General features: G+C 38.5%; 1 protein-coding gene across 1 annotated transcript in view; it reads left to right on the forward strand.

The window, feature by feature from the left end:
• The window catches only part of IRAG1 (inositol 1,4,5-triphosphate receptor associated 1), a 306,114-nt gene that overhangs the window by 98,929 nt on the left and 182,078 nt on the right, over window positions 1-25,107 (forward strand). The window contains exon 7 of the mRNA XM_053720588.1: window positions 14,262-14,846. Within this exon, the coding sequence (XP_053576563.1) occupies window positions 14,262-14,846 (585 nt within the window). The remainder of the gene's footprint in view (window positions 1-14,261; window positions 14,847-25,107) is intronic.

Raw genomic sequence — 25,107 nt, forward strand, 5'->3', positions numbered from 1 at the left:
TTGGGTTTCATATCCCTTTAAGGATTGTGACTAACACCATGGTTACGTAGTGCTAGTAATGTAAAAACAACATTCTCTAACAAATGAGTCATTCGGGGACCTTCTCTGCCTGGCATCGTGTTGAGCAGACAACATCTGCTGCCCACAATTTAAAATTGCACAAGCAATTGCTTGTGCAGCCATGCCTCCTGCTCTTACACAACCAATCACACAAGTGCAGGACTTGTCAATCATCCTGTTCAGATTGGATAAGGATGATTTAACTCTGCCTCCTTTGAGGTGATGGAGAGGCTAAGTAGCAGCGGCCTTAAAACCACAGCTACTTATTTAGCGTTTCAGGCCTCACATGAGACTGAAAAGCTCTGACCCCGAAGCTGAATCTGCAGCTTCATAAATGGAACCATTTATATTATACAATAGTTTTTTGTGTAATGTATAAGTAAATAGATTAAAGGAAATAAAAGCAATTCGGTTGTAACAACTACTAAATGAAGTATGCAAAGTTTTCCATATCTAAATCAATAAGTCTGATAACATAACTCTGAGCATATTATGTCTGACACTGTAGGAACTTAACGGGATATAAAATTGCACAAAATGTTCCAACGGTTTAGAGCACTTAATTATTGCACTATTGTTCACAAATGACTATGTGTAAACTTGCTACGGAAATTTGCAAGTCTATACAAATAAATTATAATAATAATAATTATTAACCCATTAACCCCTTAACGACCGAGGACGTGCAGGGTACGTCCTCAAAAAAAAGGCAGTTAACGCCTGAGGACGTACCCTGCACGTCCTCGGTGTGGAAAGCAGCTGGAAGCGATCCTGATCGCTTCCAGCTGCTTTCCGGTTATTGCAGTGATGCCTCGATATGGAGGCATCCTGCAATAACCTTAAATGGCCATCCGATGCAGAGAGAGCCACTCTGTGGCCCTCTCTGCACCGGACATCAATGGCCGGTATCGTTGGTGGGTGGGAGCGAACTTGGGAGGCGGGTGGGCGGCCATCGATGCGTGGTGTAATGTGCAGGGGGGCGGGATTGGGGGCGGGAGCGACGGGGGCGCGCATGTGAGCGCGCGCGTGCACGGGGGGAGGCGGGCGGGCGCGTGCACGGGGCGGGAGCGGGAGGGAACCGCTACACTACAGAAAAAAAATCTGAAAATAGCTCTAATAAATAAGAAAACAAAAATGTTCAATAAAGTTTCTAAGTGATCTGCAACTTGTGGGAGGTTGGTGGGGGGTGAAAGCTACACTACAGAAAAGGGTTTTTTTTTAGAAAAAAAGATTCCTTTTTTTACTAAACTGGGTACTGGCAGACAGCTGCCAGTACCCAAGATGGCGCCCGCTAAGGCAGAGGGGGAGGGTTAGAGAGCTGTTTGGTGTGGGATCAGTGAGGTTGGGGGCTAAGGGGGATACTACAAAGCAGCATATGTAAATATGCTAAAAAAAAACCTAAAAAAAACCCCCAAATATACCTTTTATTTTAGTACTGGCAGAGTTTCTGCCAGTACTTAAGATGGCGGGGACAATTGTGGGGTGGGGGAGGGAAGAGAGCTGTTTGGGAGGGATCAGGGGGTCTGATGTTTCAGGTGGGAGGCTGAGCTCTACACTAAAGCTAAAATTAACCCTGCAAGCTCCCTACAAGCTACATAATTAACCCCTTCACTGCTAGCCATAATACACGTGTGATGTGCATCAGCATTTAGTGGCCTTCTAATTAACAAAAAGCAACGCCAAAGCCATATATGTCTGCTATTTCTGAACAAAGGGGATCCCAGAGAAGCATTTACAACCATTTGTGCCATAATTGCACAAGCTGTTTGTAAATGATTTCAGTGAGAAACCTAAAATTGTGAAAAATGTAACGTTTTTTTTTTTTATTTAATCGCATTTACGGTGAAATGGTGGCATGAAATATTACCAAAATGGACCTAGATCAATACTTTGGGTTGTCTACTACACTACACTAAAGCTAAAATTAACCATGCAAGCTCCCTACAAGCTACCTAATTAACCCCTTCACTGCTAGCCATAATACACGTGTGATGCGCAGCGCCATTTAGCAGCATTCTAATTACCAAAAAGCAACGCCAAAGTCATATATGTCTGCTATTTCTGAACAAAGGGGATCCCAGAGAAGAATTTACAACCATTTATGGCATAATTGCACAAGCTGTTTGTAAATAATTTCAGTGAGAAACCAAAAGTTTGTGAAAAAATTTGTGAAAAAGTGAACGATTTTTTGTATTTGATCGCATTTGACGGTGAAATGGTGGCATGAAATATACCAAAATTGGCCTAGATCAATACTTTGGGATGTCTTCTAAAAAAATATTTACATGTTAATGGATATTAAGAGATTCCTAAAGATATTAGTGTTCTAATGTAACTAGCGCTAGTTTTGAAAAAATAATGGTTTGGAAATAGCAAAGTGCTACTTGTATTTATGGCCCTATAACTTACAAAAAAAGCAAAGAAGATGTAAACATTGGGTATTTCTAAACTCAGGACAAAATTTAGAAACTTTTTAGCATGGGTGTTTTTTTGGTGGTAGTAGATATGTAACAGATTTTGGGGGTCAAAGTTAGAAAAAGTGTGTTTTTTTCCATTTTTTCCTCATATTTTATAATTTTTTTTATAGTAAATTATAAGACATGATGAAAATAATGGTATCTTTAGAAAGTCCATTTAATGGCGAGAAAAACGGTATATAATATGTGTGGGTACAGTAAATGAGTAAGAGAAAAATTACAGCTAAACACAAACACTGCAGAAATGTAAAAATAGCCTTGGTCCCAAACGGACAGAAAATGGAAAAGTGCTCTGGTCATTAAAGGGTTAAAGTAAGCCCTAGAGCAGTTCAGCAATGCACTGCTGGGACATAACTGAACACAAGTGGTGAGACAATGACAGGAAACATATGTTTGTAGCCAACAATCACCAGCTAGCTCCCAGCAATGCATTGCTGCTCCTGAGCCTACCTATCTGTGTTTTTCAACAAAGGATGCAAAGAAAACAAAGTCAATTTAATAACAGAAGTAAACAGAAAAGTATTTTTAAAATTGAATGTTCTAACTAAACCATAAAAGTTTAGTTTTGACGTTTATGTCCCTTTAAGAGTGTGCAATGAATGGGATATCTGATTTCTTATGATTCCATTGTTGTATAACTTTTAATAAAGTCTTAATCTTGTTTTTGGACTTTCTAAAAACAGAATTTTAAAGTGTAAAGTGTAATGCATGCAAGAATAACAATATTAAAACTGTTATATAACATGATAGCTGTAATGTAAGCAGGGCCAAATCAAGGGGCTATGCTGCTTGGGTCCAAAAATGAAATGATAAATGATGCCCTACAACTATCCATTCTCTACAGTCTACACTGTTATATAATGAAATACAATAATGTCCATAAATATAATAAGGCACCATAAAAGTGTCATCAGTACAGGACAGTTCAAAGAATCAGTCCTTTATCCTTATTTCAGTTTTCAATATCGAGCTAGAATATCAGTCTTCTTAACAGATGAACAGGCAGCTCTTCTAAAATGTGAGGCCAGACACACCATCAATACTAAAACAACAAATGCGAGAAGGCGCCTTATAGGGTAGAGAGTCTATTCAAGATTATCAGGAATTTAGCATATATACAATAAACTCACAAATGTACATGCACTGTGCAGTAATAGCAGGCCAGGACCTCATAAACTCTTCCAGCAGATGAAATATCTTCCAGAAAGAACTTTAATATCCACCTGATACAAATCACTAAAGCTCTTCCTGACAGATCTTGGCAATCACCCTGAGAATAAAGACCAGAGGTGAAAAAAAAATAGGCTAGCCAAAATGACCACTAAACTATCAGAGGACCCACAAGAACAGTTCAAAAATCTCTGGACCTACACAGTTCCTGGGAAATTAAAGATTTAACTGAAAAAGGCATCAGAACTATCTTTGGGAGACCCCAAAGAGCGATTATTTTATTGAACAACCAAATGAAGAGACGACTCTTACAGGCCAAAAAAACCCTTAAAACTGTGAAAAATTACTTCCCAGTTGTCCAGTCCTGGAATATGAACAGCAGAAATCAGAAAGCAACTAGCTTCTGTTCAGGAAAGATTTGAGATACTAACTGCATAACTAGGGAGCTGTAAGTTCTCCCCTGATGATTGACATAAGATACGGCTAAAACATTTTTTAACAAATAACGGAGAAAAGATTCATTTTTCAACAACCCTGAAGGGCCCTGAATATTGTACAGAGTTCTAAAATATTAATAGGTAACCTCGCCTGCCAAGGAGACCAACACCTCTAGTGCCTTCTGAGACCCCCAGACAGTACCCCCATCCTGAAAAAAACATGCATTTGTAGATTACAGACCAGGAAGGAAGGAAAAAAAAGCCCCCTGCATAAAAATATAATAGTTCAGCCACGAGGACTGAAAAAGACTTGTTCTGAAAAGTAAATTAGTTCTCTAAAACAACTATGCATCATAGGCAAAGGATGCAATGCTGAAGAGGGCTCATTTGGAATCGAACAAATTGAAAAGCATGCGAGGCTGCAAGCATTAGACCTGACACCTCCATGCAAAGAGTGACTGAAGCTAAAAACACCAGCTTTAACGTCTTTGCTCCATCAAAAAAAGTCTCATAAAAACTGAATCTATTTTAAACCCCCAAAAAGCAACCTTTATCTGAGGAACCAATAAACTGTCTGGAAAAATGACTTTCCAACCATGTTGTTTAAGAAACAACAACAGGAGTGAAATACTGTAAAGATGAAGCTTGAACCAAGATATCATCCAGGTCAGGAAAAAATGCAATTTCCTGAGACTTGATTACAAGAGGTTATCAAGAACATCAGAGAATATTCTCAAAGACATGGCCAGGCCAAACCTCAGAAACCGAACATATGAAATAAGAACATAAAGGTAAGCCTCCTTAAAATCTTTTGTGGACATAAACTAACCTTGCAGAATATTCTGAATAGTTTCCATTTTGAAAGTAGGAACTTTAAAAATTTGATCAGAGTTTCTAGATCAGAATTGACTTGAAAGTTCCCTCTTTCTAGGAACAATGAACAGGATGGAGTTCCCATCTACCTGAGCCTTTACAGGGTTTCTAGGAACATTGGACGGAAAAAAAACTTCCCTTGGGAGGCCTTGATCTGAAACCTATTAAATATTGTTGAGACTAAATAACCCAAGGAACCTGAACAAACTAAAACCAAGCTTCCTAAAAGAAGTGAAACCTACCCTCTGCCAGAGCCTCTGGATCAAAGGCCACACCTACAACCAGACTAGGATGAGGAAGAAGATTTCTTGGACTGCTTAGACCTTATCCAGATAAACTAATGAACACTGAACATGTCATCATTCTCCAGAGAATATAGATTGGCCTGGTATTTAGCTATGCAGCCTTGCAAGCAGAGGGTTAAGTGCTCAAGTTCAGTTATAGGTGCTGAATCATTTTGAAAATGCTATTCTATTTATTTCCAGACGGAACCAGAGGAACTCTGATACTGGGTAGACATACTCTAGCATTAATGAATTGTATCAAATAAGACATCACAAAAGCATATTTAAACAACATTAAAAGATTTAAAAAATCTTCAATGGCAGAATCATAAAAAAAAATGCCCAGACAGACTATGAGGTAGATTTAACAAGCAGCAGATGCTGCTTTCTACACCCAAGTTTCAGGCTTTTAGGTGGCGGACTGCAATCATCCCGATCTGATCAGAATGATTGACAATACCTGCTAGCGGCGATTGGCCGCGAATGTACAGAGGTCGGCATTGCACAAGCATTTCACAAGAAATGCTTGTGCAATGTTAAATGCTGAAAGCGTATGCTGTCGGCATTTAGCGATGTCTGCCCGGCACTTATTAAATATACCCCTATATATCCAAAAGATCATGCAACAGCCATGTCATAAATAGATATGACTGAACTTAAAATATAACTTGCTTGCAAATAAGCCCTCCTAAGGAAGGATTTAACTTCTTATCTAAAGGAACTATAAACTAGCTTCCAAAGGAATGGTAGTACATTTTGCCAGAAGGAGTAAAAGGTATACCTGGCTTAGTCCAATCTCTGGATATAATATCAGACTGCAACAGGAACAAGAAATCAAGGGATTTAACCAGGGGTTTAAAAAACAGTATCTAAATACTTAACTGGTATAACCGTATCTACTTTTGGATTATTAACCTCTAAATAAGGGCTAGATTATGAATGGTGTGCTAACTGATGCACACAAATGATAATAAAATGTATGCTTACCAGATAAATCTATTTTTTTCCGGATATGCTGAGTCCACAACGTCATTAATTACTAGTGGGAATATCTCTCCTGTCCAGCTGGAGGAGGCAAAGAACACCACAGCAAAGCTGTTAAGTATCACTCCCCTACCCATAATCCCCAGTCATTCGACCAAAGAGAAATGGAAAAAGAAATAACACAAAGGTCTAGAGGTGCTTGAGGTTTAGTAAAAAATAACCGTCTTAAATATAAGGGTGGGGTCTTGGACTCACCATATCCGGAAATAAATACATTTATCAGGTAAGCATAAATGTTGTTTTCTTTCCTAAGATATGGTAAGTCCACAACGTCATCAGTTACTAGTGGGAACCAATACCCAAGAGGACACAGATGACTAGGGAGTGAAAAAACAGGTGGACCTAACAGAAGGCACCACCGCTTGAAGAACCTTCTTCCCAAAAGAGGCCTCAGCCGAGGCAAAAGTATCAAATTTAGAACATTTAGAAAAAGTGTGCAGAGAGGACCAAGTTGCAGCCTTGCAAATCTGTTCCACAGAAGCTTTATTTTTGAAAGTCCAAGAAGACGAGACAGCCCTAGTGGAATGAGCTATAACTCTCTCAGGAGGCTGCTGTCCAGCATTCTCGTAAGCAAATTAATCGTACTTCTCAACCAAAAGGAAAGAGAAGTAGCCTTCTGACCCTTACGCTTTCCTGAGAAACAAACAAAAAGGGCAGAAGACTGGCGAAAACCCTTAGTCGCGTGTAAATAGAATTTTAAAGCACGCACTAAATCTAAGTTGTGCAACAGACGCTCCTTATGAGAAGGATTGGGACAGAGAGAAGGAACAACAATTTCCTGATTAATATTCCTAACTGAAACCACCTTAGGGAGAAAACCCAACCTAGTACGTAGGACCACCTTGTCTGCATGAAAGATAAGGTAAGGAGAATCATACTGCAAAGCCGAGAGTTCCGAAACTCTCCTCGCAGAAGAAATAGCAACAAGAAACAAAACCTTCCAAGATAATTTAATATCTATGGAATGCATTGGCTCAAATGGAGCCTTCTGCAAAACCTTAAGAACAAGGTTAAGACTCCAAGGAGGAGTAACCAATTCAAACACAAGACTGATTCTGACCAAGGCCTGACAAAAAGATTGAACATCTGGCACAACCGCCAAACGCTTATGCAACAAAATAGATAAAGCAGAAATCTGACCTTCTTAGAGTACTGACTGACAACCCCTTCTCCAGACCTTCCTGGAGAAAAGACAAAATTCTAGGAATCCTAACTCTACTCCAAGAGTAGCCCTTAGATTCACACCAATAAAGATATTTATGCCTTACCTTATGGTAAATTGTTCGAGTAACAGGCTTGCAAGCTTTAATCATGGTCGCAATGACCGACTCAGAAAAACCACGCTTAGACAAAACTAAGCGTTCAATCTCCAAGTACTCAATTTCAGAGAAACGAGATTTGGATGGAGGAATGAACCCTGAGTTAGAAGATCCTTCCTCAGAGGCAACCTCCAAGGAGGCAGAGATGACATGTTCACTAGGTCTACATACCAGACCCTGCGTGGCCATGCAGGAGCTATTAGAATTACCGGCACTTCTCCTGTTTGATACAAGCAATGACTCGTGGAAGGAGAGCAAATCGAGAAAACAGATAAACTAGACCGAACCCTCAAGGCACTGCCATAGCATCTATCAGAGCTGCCTGCGGATCTCTTAACCTTGAACCGTACCTTGGAAGCTTGGTGTTCTGCCGAGATGCCATCAGATCCAACTCTGACACCCCCATTTGAGGGTTAACCTGGAGAACACCTCCAGATGGAGAGCCCACTCCCCGGGATGAAAAGTATCTCTGCTCAGAAAATCCGCTTCTTAATTGTCCCCTCCTGGAATGTGGATGGCAGACAACAATCGTGAGCTTCTGCCCACTGAATAATCCGAGCCACATCCCTCATGGCTAAGGAAATCTGAGTTCCTCCCTGATGGTTGATGTAAGCCACTGAGGTGATATTGTCTGACTAAAATCTGATAAAGCGGGATAAAGTCAACTGAGACCAAGTTAACAAAGAATTGTAAATCGCTCTCAACTCCAAGATGTTTATGGGGAGAACATACTCCTCCCGAGTCCATAATCCCTGTGCCTTTAACAAGTCCCAGACTGTTCCCCAGCCTAACAGGCTGGCATCCGTGGTCACGATCACCCAAGAAGGTCTCCGGAAACATGTGCCCTGAGACAGATGTTCCTGAGAAAATCACCACGGAAGAGAGTCTCTTGTTAACACGTCTAGATCTATCCTCTGGGACAGATCCAAATTGTTTCCATTCCATTGCTTGAGCATGCATAATTGCAGAGCTCTCAAATGTAATCGAGCAAAGGGAATGATGTCCATGAAAGCGACCATCAACCCAATTACTTCCATACATTGGGCTACAGATGGCCGAACAGTAGACTGAAGAGAGAGGCAAGCAGAGAGAATTTTGGATTTCCTGACCTCTGTCAGAAAAATCTTCATTAACATGGAATCTATTATAGTCCCTAAGAACACCACCCTTGTAGCTGGAACAAGGGAACTCTTTCACAGATTCACTTTCCATCCATGGGAACGTAGAAAAGACAACAAGATCTCTGTATGGGAGCTTGCTTGTTGAAAAGATGGCGCCTTAACCAAAATGTAATCTAACTAAGGCAGCACTGCAATTCCCTGAGGACTGATCACTGCCAAGAGAGCTCCCAGAACCTTGGAAAAAAATCTGGGAGCTGTAGCAAGGCCAAAAGGAAGAGCCACAAACTGAAAATGTTTGTCTAGAAAAGCGAATCTCAGAAATTTGTGATGATCCCTGTGAATAGGAACATGAAGATATGCGTCCTTCAGGTCTATGGTCGTCATGAGCTGACCTTCCTGGACCAAAGGAAGAATGGACCAAATGGTCTCCATTTTGAAGGACGGCACCCTGAGAAACTTGTTGAGACACTTTAGGTCTAAAATGGGACGAAAAGTTCCCTCTTTCTTCAGAACCACAAACAGATTTGAATAAAATCCTAGACCCTGTTCCTTTACTGGAAGTGGAACAGTCACTCCCAGAGAGAAAAGATCCTTAAAGCATTTCAAGAATGCCTCTCTTTTTTCCTGATTTGCAGATAACCTTGAGAGGTGAAACCTGCCCCTGGGAGGGAGAAAATTGAATTCTATCTTGTAACCCTGAGAAACAATGCCCACAGCCCCCCACTTGATCCAACTCCGGACCGAGGGCCGACCCATCATGCTGACTTAGACTCAGCTGAGGGTTTCTTAGATTGCTTCCCCTTGTTCCAGGACTGACTAGGTCTCCAAGAGGACTTGGATTTCTCCTGTTTGAAAGCGGAAGAGGAAGGCTTTTGACCTTTGAAATAACGAAAGAAACGAAAATGACTTTGACGTCCCTTAAAAATCTTCTTGTCTTGCAGTAGAAAAGATCCTTTTCCACCCATGATATCAGATATTATTTCTGCCAGTACAGGCCCAAACAAAGTCTTACCCTTGTAAGGAAGCGCCAAAAGCTTAGACTTGGAGGAAACATCAGCTGACCAAGACTTAAGCTACAAAGCCCTGAGAGTCAAAACAGAGAAACCAGACAGTTTGGCCCCCAATTTAATAACTTGCATGTTATCATCAGAAATTAAAGAATTGGCTAGCTTAAGAGCCTTAATCCTATCCTGAATTTCCTCCAATGAAGTTACCTCTAAAATAGATTCAGATAAAGCATTGCACCAATAAGATGCTGCATTTGTCACTGTGGCAATACAAACTGCAGGTTGCCATTGAAGACCCAGATGCAGATACATCATTTTCAAATATACCTCCAGCTTCTTAACCATTGGATCCTTAGAAGAGCAACTATCCTCTATAGGGATCGTAGTTCTCTTAGCCAGAGAAGAAGTAGCCCCTTCTACTTTAGGCACAGTGCGCCAAGAATCCTTAATGGATTCAGCAATAGGAAACATCTTTTTAAAAACTGAAGACGGGGAGAAAGGAATCCCTGTTTTTTCCCATTCCTGTGCAATAATCTCCGTCCTATGATCTAGAACAGGAAACACTTCCATTGAGAAAGAGACATCATAGAATCTATTAAGCTTACTAGATTTCTTAGGGTTAACTACAACAGGAGAGTCAGAATCATCCAAAGTAGCCAAAACCTCCTTTAATAAAACATTAAGGTGTTCAAGCTTAAACCCAAAGCTTACTTCTTCCACCTCAGACAAAAGATTAACACTGTCAGAATCAGAGATTTCACCCTCAGAAGGAACTGAGGTAACATCCTCCCTAGCGTTATGAGGAAGATCGCAGACAAGAAAAAAAGGCGCGCAATACAAAAAAGACATAGCAACAACCGCTACTACAAAAACAAAACAAACATTTGCCAAAAATAAAAATCTAGCAGCACCGGTCCAAACGTGCAATCCCCAAATCACATAGGCCTCTATTTATCAAGGTCTGGCGGATCAGGTCCGTCAGCCTCGCTGAATATGGAGAGCAATACGCTCTCCTTATTCAGCATTGCACCAGCAGCTCACAAGAGCTGCTGGTGCAACGCCGCCCCCTGCAGATTCGCCACCAATCAGCCGCCAGAAGGGGGTGTCAATCAACCCGATCGGGTTGATTTGCGGCGATGTCTGTCCGCCTGCTCAGAGCAGGCATACAGGTTATGGAGCAGCGGTCTTTAGACCGCTGCTTCATAACTTGTGTTTCTGGGGAGTCTGAAGACTCGCCAGAAACGCGGGCCCACAAGCTCCGTACGGAGATTGATAAATGGGCCCCATAGTGCCTGCATACTGCCTATCGAATCCTATTTGAAGGATTACTAAATCACATAAAGAAAAAATGCAGAATATAAATCATGAATCTTTTGAAGTGCAAAGTCTCCAATACCTAGAAGACAAAAAAGCACTTACCTGCAGTGTAGCTGTCCGGCAGGAAAACAGCTCACAAGGCATGAAAGGACAAACTCTTTACAGAGACATCAGGAAAAAAAGAAAGAACAGAGTAACCACCTTACAACTTCCTAACTGCTTAAAAGCCACCACTACTCTGCAGCAGAGATTGACGTGGACTACAGCTATACCCAAATCCTTGCTTGCAGGAAAAACTATCCCCATAAAGAATTTCATTTCATCAGACACCAAACTTCACCTCCTCCATTGACAGAGACAAAGACAATGACTGGGGATTATGGGTAAGGAAGTGATACTTAACAGCTTTGCTGTGGTGCTCTTTGCCACCTCCTGCTGGACAGGAGAGATATTCCCACTAGTAATTGATGACGTTTGGACTCACCATATCTTAGGAAAGAAATTGGGTTTATTGCGTTTTTTTGGGCACATCAGAAGTATTGCGCATATTACAGGTTGGAAGTAAACTAAATCACTGAATATGAATTTAATGCATGCTGGGATATCGTATTAGCTGTTACGTTCGAATAAAAAGTGTCACAAAAGACATCAAAAATACCTTTAAAAGTGCAGTTACACTCATAATGAACACTATCTAATTAAAGCTATTTAAAAAGTGCAATAAAAAGTTATAAGAGCTCAAAGATATAAAAAAAGGCATGCAAATGACTAACAGAGATACATGTACATGTCTAAATATGTATATATATATATATATATATATATATATATATATATATGTGTGTGTGTGTGTGTGTTCATATGTGTTTATATGTGTATATATGTACTTAAAGACATATATAAATGCATAAATACATATGTATACATAAATAGACAAATATATAAGTGCATTGGGGCCCTTTGCAGTCAAGTAGATAAGAATATGTAAAATCATATGTATGCAATATTTAGATTTAATAAAGTGTCTAACTGTGTATTTACTGTAAATATTTAACATTATAATATGTTATAAGTATTTATAAATATGTATTCCTATATATATCTGTATATATCTATACCTATATATCACCATCTATATATATATAGGTATAGATATATATTGTATCAAAATACCATCAGAAATATGCATTTATTAATAAATAAACATATTCTGCTATTTGAAGAACATTGGAATGTGAACTATTCATATTTTCATATTTTCATTGAGACAATGCGATCGGGTTTGCGTGCGAGTAGGGTGTTAGTTTTTTTCCCCACATTTCGTGCCACATTGAAGTCTATGGGGAAATACATTAATGCAGTCGCAATATTCTAACTTCGGCTTTTTGTGTGCATCAGGTTAGTGCGCAATAGCAAACTTTTTACTTTCAACTTGTAATAAGCATGGTACCTAACGCGCACACAAAAAATTATTTCTAGCAGAGTTATTGCAAGCGGGAGCGATAAATAGCATTTCACTTGTAATCTAGCCACAATTAATTAAGCAAAAATTCCCTTAAAAAGAGAACGAATACACTCAACATGAAATGAATAAAAGGATGTTTCAGTTTAATGATCAGAGGAAGACTCTTGATCAACATAGAACCCCCCCCCCCCCCCCCCGAGGACACAGCAGCCTTATAACTAGAAATATTAACCTTAGCAGGCTAAAAAACAGTAGAAGGAAAATCCTGAACTGACCTTTAATACTTAGTTGAAAGAGGCATGGCCACCATCATTTCAGCACTGTTGTTCAAATGAAATTCTTAATCCCAGGGAAAAAAAAGTAGTTGATTCCTTCTGTAAGTAACAAACAGAAGAAGAAAGAAGAGTAGTAGAAGTGGTCAGAATGCATAAAAACATTAATACATTTATTGCATAAGACTGCTTAAGGAAATAACATAGCAGATAACAATATAAACATTTAACACTGGTAGGAAAATGATAAAATGACAGACTTACAAGGCTCCATAACTGCAGAAAAATGAATAATAAAGTTAAATGCAGAAAACATAAAGTTAAATGATAATATCCCCATTATAAAAGCTCATGAAGAAAGGCTAACACTCATAAAAAATGTATAATTTGAGAAATCACGAATACAAGACAAGTACATCTTGCATCCAGGCATCACACTTGTAAAGTGAGGCACACATGAAACTTACATCATATATCATAGAAATGAGTGCAAAAAAGTACACACACTATCACGCTGACATACGCCGACGCACGTAGACCAGAAGGCATATGTGCAACAATGTGCATCAAAAAATGAAATATTAAAAAAAAAAATTTTAAAGGAGAAAATATCAAATAATAATATACATATAACTGTCCCAAGGCTATGCACATATATAACAATATATATAGTAATAACCTAAGCAGCTTATAGAGTGCCAAGTAAATAAAAATATAGTACTTACCCAAAGGCACTCTGCTACTGGAGGAAACCTGTAGAAAGCCAAGACCAGTTCTGAAACATAGCAGCAGAAGAACTGGAATAGGAGTATATCGACTAACCAACAGGCAGAGGCAAAGGACAAGTTCCTGCAACCCCCATGGCAAGGCTTGTGACTTAATCCCCACAGGTGAAATATATGTTATTTCCAATACTCCAAATACCTTCCACTGACAAACACTGTTCGATCTGAGAACCCTTCTCTCTGAAGTATCAAATGCATAACTTCACTCTACGACCACCTCCAGTGGAGGCAAAGAAAAGACTGAGTTACTGGTAAAGGGTAGGATGTGTTTTATAGAGTTCTTGGGGTTTAAGAATCTTTGCCTCCTCATAGTGGTAGAGAAGAGTAATTCCCAGAAGTAATGGATGGTGCACTCTCACTACCTGTATGATAATATTATTTAGTACTTTTTTAAATGTCTTATAAACTCTAAACTCAAGCCCCCTGTTGTAAAGGGTATACATATTTAAAATGTAATCACACTTTTCTTTCTTCTTGAGACTATACTTTCACTATTATCTGGGGGGAATGGGAAATAAAACAACAGTATTGTGAATTGCTGGTCAGCAGTTAGGGATAAACCTTCCATGTACACCTGTTGTAGAATAAGATGATAGTTTTTTTTTTTTTAATATTGCTCTTTTTTTTTAGAATATTACAAAAGGATTATCAGATCGAAAACTAAATGATCAGAGGAAAATTTCCCAAGGAAGACTCTCTCCTCGTTCCCCAGCAGTGGTAGCCTCGAAAGAGACACTTTCTGAACATAAAGAAAACTTTGACCCTTTGAAGCACACAACAAATATGCATAAAGTGCCAAGTATTGAAAGCTGCAAGGCATCTCCTTATAAGAGCATTATTGTTCCTGAAAATAGCTGTGCAAAGTCTATTCTGAAGAAGCCCAAAGAGATTGATTTACCACTAGCAGGCCACTTACAAGGACCGTGTTTAACTAATTCAGTATTGAAAGGACTAGAACATTGTCCATCTGAACCTAGGATTGTTAATAAACTTGATCAAAAGACTTTGGGGGATCGGCCTCCTCTTTTGAGAGCTCTTTCTTGGGATAGTGTAGAACCTGGACATAAGGCAAAAGTGACTTTGGAATTACCAGATAAGGAAAGGGATTCATTTGACAATCATGACCAAATCAACAATAAACTATCAAAATTTACAGGGTTTAAGGACTTTCACATACAACCAGTTCGTCTTCAGAAACTGACCAAACTAAGGGAGGTGAGTTCTTGAAAAATATATAATTCTTACACTACATAGTACATATTAATCATGGCAGATGTATGTTAATGCAAGTATGGAATATTGGGGAAGTGATGGTGAATCATACAGGTTAATAATATTATCAAGCAGATGCAAAAGGAAAACCATAGTACAGTAGACATCATTGGCAAATAAGCTATTAGGGCAAATATATCATGATGTGCAGGTAACATTACATTTTCTGTTTTTTAAGATCAGTGTTTCTCAATTCCAGGCTTCAATGAACTTTAAAAGGCCATATTGTAAGCACTTTGTGATGTTCTCTAGTTCATTTGTTGTAGCAGTCTCAACTGCACTCAAACGTGGACATTATTGAAATTTGGGTGCTGAATTATCATTGTGCGAGTGGACATGATCCGATATTGTGGATCATGTCCACTGCACATCGATAAATGCTGACAGCATACGCTCTTGGCATTTATCATTGCACCAGCAGTTCTGGTGAACTGCTGGTGCAATGCCGCCCCCTGCAGATTTGCGCTAGCAGGGGGTGTCAATCAACCCGATCATATTTGATCGGGTTGATTTCCGGAGATGTGTGTCCGCCGCCTCAGAGCAGGTGGACAGGTTATGGAGAACCGGTCTTTAGACCACTGCTTCATAACTTGTGTTTCCGACGAGCCTGAAGGCTCGCCAGAAATACAGGGCATCAAGCTCCATACGGAGTTTGATAAATATGCCCCTTTTAGGGATCTTTGAGTACTGGAGTTGAGAAAAAATGTTTTTATATTAATTGCTATACAGGGATGGTATTCAAGATTGTTCTACTGAACTGAAGCACTCATATTAAGTCAATACTAGGATGTATTTATTGACTGCAAAGATAACAGTTACACACATTATCAAAGTAATTTGATAAAATTGTCTCTGGTATTGCCAAGCAAGATTTCTGTCATCAAGAAACAATACTTTATTTTAAAGGGACACTGAACCCAAATGTTTTCTTTCATGATTCAGATAGAACATGCAATTTTAAGCAACTTTCTAATTTACTCCTATTATCAATTTTCTTCATTCTTTTGCTATCTTTATTTCAAAAGCAAGAATGTAAGTTTAGAAGCCGGCCCATTTTTGGTTCACAACCTGGGTTGTGCTTGCTGATTGGTGGCTAAATATACCCAACCAATAAGCAAGTGCTGTCCAGGGTCTGAACCAAAAATTGGCTGGCTCCGTATCTTAGATGCCATCTTTTTCGAATAAACGGCTAGATTACGAGTTTTGCGTTATGAGTGAAAAAGCAGCATTAAGGCTCTTTTTCACTACTGCTGGTATTACGAGTCTTGCAGGTTTAGGGGCACCACACACTTTGTTGGCCTTAACGCAATGTAATTACCGCAGCTTTCAAAAAGTCCTTTTTCAATGGGACTTCCATAGCACCAGTATTACGAGTCTGCGTGGGAGGCCTAGATCGATACCGAAAACTGAAAGTCAGTAGTTATGGGTTTTAAGCTACAAAGCTGTAGCATAAAACTCATAACTAAAGTGCTTAAAAGTACACTAACACCCATAAACTATCTATTAACCCCTAAACCGAGCCCCCCCCCCGCATCGCAATTACTATAATAAATTTATTAACCCCTAATCTGCCACTCCGGACATCGGCTCCACTATAATAAACATGTTAACCCCTAAACTGCCGCACTCCCGCATCGCAAACACTAGTTAAATATTATTAACCATTAATCTGCCGCACCTAACATCGCCACCACCTACCTACAATTATTAACCCCTAATCTGCTGCCCCCAATGTCGCCGCCACTGTACTAAATTTATTAACCCCTAAACCTAAGTCTAACCCTAACACCCCCTAACTTAAATATAATTAAAATAAATCTAAATAAAACCTACTATCATTACCTAAATAATTCCTATTTAAAACTAAATACTTACCTGTAAAATAAACCCTAAACTAGCTACAATATAACTAATAGTTACATTGTAGCTAGCTTAGGGTTTATTTTTATTTTACAGGCAAGTTTGTATTTATTTTAACTAGATAGAATAGTTAGTAAATAGTTATTAACTATTTACTAACTACCTAGCTAAAATAAAATAAAACCTAACCTGTCTTTCAGTAACACCTAACATTACACTACAATTAAATAAATTACCTAAATTAAATACAATTACCTAAATTACAAAAAAAAAACCCACTAAATTACACAAAATAAAAAAATAAATTATCAGATATTTAAACTAATTACACCTACTCTAATAGCCCTATCAAAATACCCCCCCCCCCCCAATTAGTTATATTAATTATATTGTAGCTATCTTAGGGTTTATTTTACAGGTAAGTATTTAGTTTTAAATAGGAATTATTTAGGAAATTATAGCAGGTTTTATTTAGATTTATTTTAATTATATTTAAGTTAGGGGGGTGTTAGGGTTAGACTTAGGTTTAGGGGTTAATAAATTTAGTATAGTGGCGGCGACGTTGGGGCGACAGATTAGGGGTTAATAAATGTAAGTAGGTGGCTGCAATGTTGGGGCAGCAGATTAGGGGTTAATAATATTTAACTAGTGTTTGCGATGCGGGAGTACGGCAGTTTAGGGGTTAATATGTTTATTATAGTGTTGGTGACGTTGAGAGCGGCAGATTAGGGGTTAATAAGTGTAGGTAGGTTGCAACGACATTGGGCGCGGGAGATTAGGGGTTAATAAATATATTGTAGGTGTCAACGATGTTGGGGACAGCAGATTAGGGGTTAATAAGTATAATGTAGGTGTCGGCGATGTTGGGGCGGCACATTAGGGGTTAATAAATATAATGTAGGTGTCTGTGATGTCGGGGGCGGCAGATTAGGGGTTAATAAGTGTAATATTAGGGGTGTTTAGACTCGGGGTTCATGTTAGGGTGTTAGGTGTAAATATAAATTTTATTTCCCCATAGGAACCAATGGGGCTGCGTTACTGAGCTTTACGCTGCTTTTTTGCAGGTGTTAGGCTTTTTTTCAGTCGGTTCTCCCCATTGATGTCTATGGGGAAATCGTGCACGAGCACGTTAAACCAGCTCATTGCAGCTTTCAGCAGCGCTGGTATTGGAGTGCGGTATGGAGTTCAATTTTGCTTTACGCTCACTTCTTGCCTGATAACGCCGGATTTTTATAAACCTGTAATACCAGCGCCAGCACTGTAGGGAAGTGAGTGGTGACAATAACTTGCAAGTTAGTACCGCACTCCTCATAACGCAAAACTCGTAATCTAGCCGAAAGATAGCAAGAGAACGAAGAAAAATTTATAATAGAAGTAAATTAGAAAGTTGCTTAAAATTGCATGCTCTATCTGAATCATGGCAGAAAAAAAAATGTGGGTTTAGTATCCCTTTAGCAACTTTAAAAGGACAGTATACACCAATTTTCACATAACTGCATGTATTAGACACTACTATAAAGAAGAAGAATATGCACAGATACTGATCTAAAACCCCAGTGTAAAACCTTTTAAAAACTTAAGTAGATGCTCCCAGTTTGCATTGTTGATGAGATAGTCTGGGACACCCACTGGAAGGGGCTGGGTAAACAAAAAGAGCAGAAACTACCTCCTCCCCACTTTCATGCATATGAAAAGAAAGGTAGCATAAACAGGAATCTGCAGGACTCTGTAAACGTGTGTATACATCTGACACTGTGGGGCTTGGTTAGGAGTCTGAAAATCAGCACAATGTTATTAAAAAATAAGCAAAACTATACATTTTTTTAAAAACACTAACAGATGGGCTATATAAATGGATCATATACAAAACATATATGCAAAGAAAAATCTAGTGTACAATGTCCCTTCAAGCTAGAAATTAAAGGGACAGTAAAGTAAAAAAATAAACATTCAGGATTCAAATAGAGAATGCAATTGTTAACAACTTTCCAATTTGCTTACATTGTCAAATTTGCTTTGTTCTTTTGTTATCCATCATTAAATAGTAAAGCTAGGTAAGCTGATAGGATCTCAGGAGCGTGCACATGTCTTTGCCGGTTTATGAGCTTGTTTCCATTGAGCCATAATTAGGTTTGCACAAGGTTGCAAACCAATAGATATGCTGTTGAAAGCAATTTCGTTTATCGACTGCTTCCGATGGCGCATTATACCATTACATTATATCTTGGTTTGGCTGCAGAAATATTGTTTGTGTGCCATAGAAAGTATTCGAATCCGTTAAACGCTAAGTTAAAGGGACAGTCTACACCAGAATTTTTATTGTTTTAAAAGATAGATAATCCCTTTATTACCCATTCCCCAGTTTTGCATAACCAACACAGTTATATTAATATACTTTTAACCTCGGTGATTATCTTGTATCTAAGCCTCTGCAAACTGCCCCCTTCTTTTGTTCTTTTGACAGACTTGCAGTTTAGCCAATCAGTGCCTGCTCCCAGATAACTTCACGTGCACGAGCACAGTGTTATCTATATGAAATATGTGAACTAACACCCTCTAGTGGCGAAAAACTGTTAAATGCATTCTGAAAAGAGGTGGCCTTCAAGGTCTAAGAAATTAGCATATGAACCTCCTAGGTTAAGCTTTCAACTAAGAATACCAAGAGAACAAAGCAAAATTGGTGATAAAAGTAAATTGGAAAATTGTTTAAAATTGCATGCCCTATCTGAATCATGAAAGTTTATTTTGGCCTAGACTGTCCCTTTAAACCAGGTTTCCAATGAAAGCACAAACCGTTAACACACTGTTTGAGGCTTTTAATACACTGAAAAAAATTACACCCAGCTCAACTAGGTGTAAAAGAGAAAAAAATAGCTTTTTGTGGCCTAGTTCCTATTGAAATTTTAAAACTTGCAAATAATGCAAATCTTTCAATGTAATATTTATTGTTGTCCCATTAAAAGAATAGAAGCACTTATGTTCTTACAGAAATATCAATATGCATTAACATATAAAAATATATGCAAGCACATCTACAAAATTCAAACTAGACCTATGAAATAAATATTACATATATTAATAAAGTAGAACAATTAATTATAATAAAAATAGTATTTGCTTATATTTAAAAAAAAAAATGTAAATCATAAATACTGTAAGTGTATACAGTGTATTTGTTTTTGTTGCTCTTTAGAGGTGATCACAGGTAAGAAGCACAGATATTAACCCTTTCGCTGCTAACCCTATTTTCACCCCAGTGCTGAGGCAATTTTGATCTTTTTTGCTGCCTAAATTTGAACCCTATTGTAGTCACTTTTCAGTCAGTGACCCACACAAATCATATATTATTTGTTTTCAGCAGGCCCAGCAGATTTACTATATGCCATTATTACATTTATTATCCATGGACCATGGCTTATGAAATAGCTGTGGCAAAAACTGTAAAAAAATGTATAATTTTTTTCTTAGATTTTAGTAAATACTGAAAGTGACCAAGTGACCACTGCTGTTACTGTGATCACCATACTAAATTGTCATCATGGGTAGCTACATATGAAATAGGTTTGAAAACTGGCTTTTGGGGTTTTTAATATAGATTAGAGAGGCACCATTGTTCAGAACAGAAATAAAATCACTTTTTTTTTCTTGCAAGGTGTTTACTGTGACCTCACTATACAGATAACATGTATATCTTTCTTTTTTTTTTTGAGAGTTTTCTGTTAGAAAATAACCGTTATTAGCGGTCTCTACACATACCAGATTTTTTTTATTCCACATATAATTATCCAATCCCAAGCAAATCCCCATGTGATTTTTCCACTTTATTTTAAAAAGATCTTTTGTGTGGTACTGCCCTAAGACTAAAATCATTTGAAGTTGAGGTTTGTAGCTGATATGGGATAGAGGAGTTTGAAGAACCTCCCACCAACCAGCTGCCTTGTAGCTACACTTAACTTCCTGGTTCTGCCCCTTTTGTAATGTCTCTATGTGCAAACGTGGTGACTTCACTTGAACTCCAATGAAGCCTGGAAGTGCCGCTCAATAGATCACCAACGATCCCCGACCTGTAGTCTGAAAACAGCGTTGGATCGCTGATCCTCCTGCATGACGAGAAGGGCATGTCATGCACCTACAGGTTGCGATGTGCATGACGAGAACGCCTCCTCATGCTCATTGAAGGGGTTAAACATAAATGTTATAGTGTAAGGTTGGGTTACCATAGCATCTAACTTGTTATGATGGGATTTTCGAGAAATTAAACGCATTGAACACAACATTAACTTATACCTACATGAAAAGAGCGACTGCACGCATTGCACAAAATATTTCAGTGGAAACCTGGTACTAAAATGGAGCCATAAACTTGTTTTAGCTTTATACAACTTTTGTAGTTTACAGCTCCATTTTTTATGGCTCAATGAAAACAAGCCCTATGGCAGCAGTGTTTGCAACAATGTGTAACATTTATTTAAACATAGTTGCAAACACTGCTGCTGAGCTCACTTTACTCTTTAACAAAGGAAACCAAGAGAAATAAGCAACATTGATAATAGAAGAAAAATGAAAAGTTGTTTAAATTCCATGCTCTATCCAATCCATTTAAGTGTAATGTTGACTTTACTGTCCTTTTAAGTCTATGTCCTTTTAAGCCTATGTATCAAAGGTCTTGCGGACCTGATCCGACAGTGTGGATCAGGTCTGCAAGACCTCGCTGAATGCGGAGAGCTGCTGGTGCAACGCTGCCCCCTGCTGACTCGCGGCCAATGGGCCGCCAGCAGGGAGGTGTCAATCAACCTGATCGTACTTGATCGGGTTGATCGGGCGGACAGGGTTATGGAGCAGCGGTCTTCATAACTGGTGTTTCTGGCGAGTCTGAAGACTCGCCAGAAAAACGGGCCCACAAGCTCCATACAGAGCTTGATAAATGAGCCTCTATATTGTTAATAATAATTCATATTGCTTATGATGTACTGTTCTTAGAAAGTAGAATATAAAACGTTACTCAACATAGTGACATATACTAAATGCAGCAAATGGGAATCCTTTTGCTTTAAAGGAAAATCTCCATTAACAAAAGCATAAGATATTATTAATTTAATGTATTAACTTAATATTTATGTTGCAAATATCTCTATACAAAGCTTCATATACTATTTCCCTTGGTTCTGTTTGTCCATAAAATGAGGCCTTGTATAGCCTGCTACTCCAACAGAATGATCATATTATTATCACTGGATTATATACTGGTGCAGTACAACCAGGTCAGTAAAAATGATTTGTAATGCAAATGTGGGAAAACAACATTTCTTTAAATATTTATCTGTCTGGTTCCAACATTCTATATTGAGAACATCAAAGTATTGCATTTAATAAGATAACTGTACAACTCTAATAACCCTCTGTGCACTGTTTATAAGGTCAGAATGTTTCACATGGTTTAATTTTTTATGATGTTGAAATGACAGTAAAATAGTTGCTCATCCGCAAATGATATGAGAACTAAACTTTTCAAGCTAGGCATTTATCATTACTGCACTCATCGGTATAATTTCATTACTGCATTATAACATTCCTCTTAAATGACACAGATCTTGCGTGATTGTCATTGGTTGGGGGGGCTCTGCCGCTTCCCCGCCGGCACCTGCAGCTTACCCTATCAGGACAAATGTCCTGGATTGTCCAGGCTCTGCATACAACACACACTAACTCTCCCCAACCCCACCTACGACCTGCCCATCTGTCCACACATGTAGCTTAGCCATTTCTTTCAAGACTCTGCCACAGAACACTAGTGGGCCACTGTCCACAAGTTCCCCTCACCTGTGTCACAGAAAGCCTGGGATGTTTGATATAATGTTACAGAGATACTCCAGAGACTTTCTTAAAGATCCCTTATCTTCGCTACCATCCATGGCCCCATTCAAATCCATCAGAATTTATAATTACAATTAAATGTATGGAAATTTAAGAATGTTCATTTTACAATTGCAACAACATCAAATGCTTTACTGCATATACATCATGAATTGATATTTTTGGTTTAGTGAAAAACTGCATTCAAACATATTAAGCAGTAATCATCAATAGTAAATCAAATAATTGTTTAATTGTACTTTTGCATTGTCCTTGTATATTACATTTGAAGGTCTGTGGAAATCTCTGTATACTTTTCTCATGGGAATTCTCATGGTTTGGAATGGGGGCAGGAAAAACTGTTTAAATACATGAAAAGGGAATAGGAAACAGACTTTTCAAGGGGTTTTTTCTCAGGTATTTTCCGACACCTTCAGGAAGCACAGTACACATTACAGCTTACTGAGCACTCTTAAACAGAAAACTTTAGATCCAATAAGTCAAGCAGCTAGCCTTAGACAAGTCTGGGTACAAACTCTAATAAGAAAAATACTGTATATATATATATATATATATATATATATACTTATACTGTATGCATGTATAAATCAAACAATCAAACACACAGAGGCCTACTTATCAAGCCGTCAACTGTGCTGCATTCGCCGGCACCAATACGCTCGCCTGGCGCCTCTATCCATTGTATTTTTCTGACATCGCCTAGCATCGCTGCCGCGGACCTGAATACGTTCTCCAAAGTTAACAAAAAAGCTGTCAAAAAGCCGCGCACCAAGTATGGGGCGATGAGCAGCGGACTGTTGTTAACTGACAGTCATCGATCTCGCTGCTATTCGGCTTTTTCCCAGCTTTATTTGTATATTGTCACTAAACACCGCCACTATACTAAAATGTTGAACCCCTATACCGCCGCACCCGGACCCCGCCGCAACTAAATAAAGTTATCAACCCCTAAACTGCCGCTCCCGGAGCCCACCGCCACTCTAATAAAGTTATTAACCCTTATTCCTCTGCTCCCGGAGCCCACCGCCACCTACATTATGTTATTACCCCCTAATCTGCCGCCCCCTACACCGCCGCCACCTACATTATACTTATTAACCCCTAATCTGCCACCCCCTATACCGCCGCCACCTACATTATGTTATTAACCCCTAATCTGCCACCCCTATACCGCTGCCACCTACATTATGTTATTAACCCCTAATCTGCCATCCCCTATACCGCCGCCACCTACATTATGTTATTAACCCCTAATCTGCCATCCCCTATACCGCCGCCACCTACATTATGTTATTAACCCCTAATCTGCTGCCCCCTACACCGCTGCCACCTACATTATGTTATTAACCCCTAAACCGCCAGCCCCCCACATCGCCATAAACTAAATTAACCTATTAACCCCTAAACCTAACAAACCGCTAACTTTATATTAAATATTAACTCATCCCTATCTTATAATCAATTTAAACTTACCTTTAAAATTACATTAAACTATATTAAATTAATAATTTATCTACCCTAACTTTTATAATAAAATGACATTAAACTATATTAAATTAATAATTAATCTAACCTAACTTTTATAATAAAATTACATCAAACTACAAATTAAATTAACTATATTATATATTTAGAAACCTAACCCTATTTAAATAATTTAAATCTACACTAAAAAATTACTAAGTTACAAAAAACTAACAACTAAGTTACAAAAAATAACAAACACTAAGATACAAAAAAAATAAACACTAAGTTACAAAAAATAAAAAAGAAATGATCAAAGATTTAAACTAATTACACCTAATCTAAGGGCCCTATGGAAATAAAAAAGCCCCCGCAAAATAAAAAAAAAACCTAACCTACAATAAACTACCAATGGCCCTTAAAAGGGCCTTTTGCGGGGCATTGCCCCAAAGAAATCAGCTCTTTTACCTGTAAATAAAAAATACAAACAACCCCTCTCAACAGTAAAACCCACCACCCACACAACCAACCCCCCAAATAAAAGCCTAACTAAAAAAACTAAGCTGTTGCAATCAGCCAATAGGATTGAGCTTTCATCCTATTGGCTGATCTAATCAACCAATAGGATTGAGCTCGCATTCTATTGGCTGATTGGATTGCAATAGAGCTAAATGCCCTTTTAAGGGCAATGCCCATCCAAATGCCCTTTTCCGGGCAATGGGGAGCTTAGTTTTTTTTTAGTTAGGCTTTTATTTGGGGGGTTGGTTGTGTGGGTGGTGGGTTTTACTGTTGGGGGGGTTGTTTGTATTTTTTATTTACAGGTAAAAGAGCTGATTTCTTTGGGGCAATGCCCCGCAAAAGGCTCTTTTAAGGGCCATTGGCATTTTATTGTAGGTTAGGGTTTTTTTTTTATTTTGGGGGGCTTTTTTATTTTCATAGGGCTATTAGATTAGTTGTAATTAGTTTAAATCTTTGATAATTTCTTTTTTATTTTTTGGAACTTAGT

The sequence above is a fragment of the Bombina bombina genome, chromosome 7, assembly GCF_027579735.1.
Source record: "Bombina bombina isolate aBomBom1 chromosome 7, aBomBom1.pri, whole genome shotgun sequence".
NCBI classification, from domain to species: domain Eukaryota; kingdom Metazoa; phylum Chordata; class Amphibia; order Anura; family Bombinatoridae; genus Bombina; species Bombina bombina.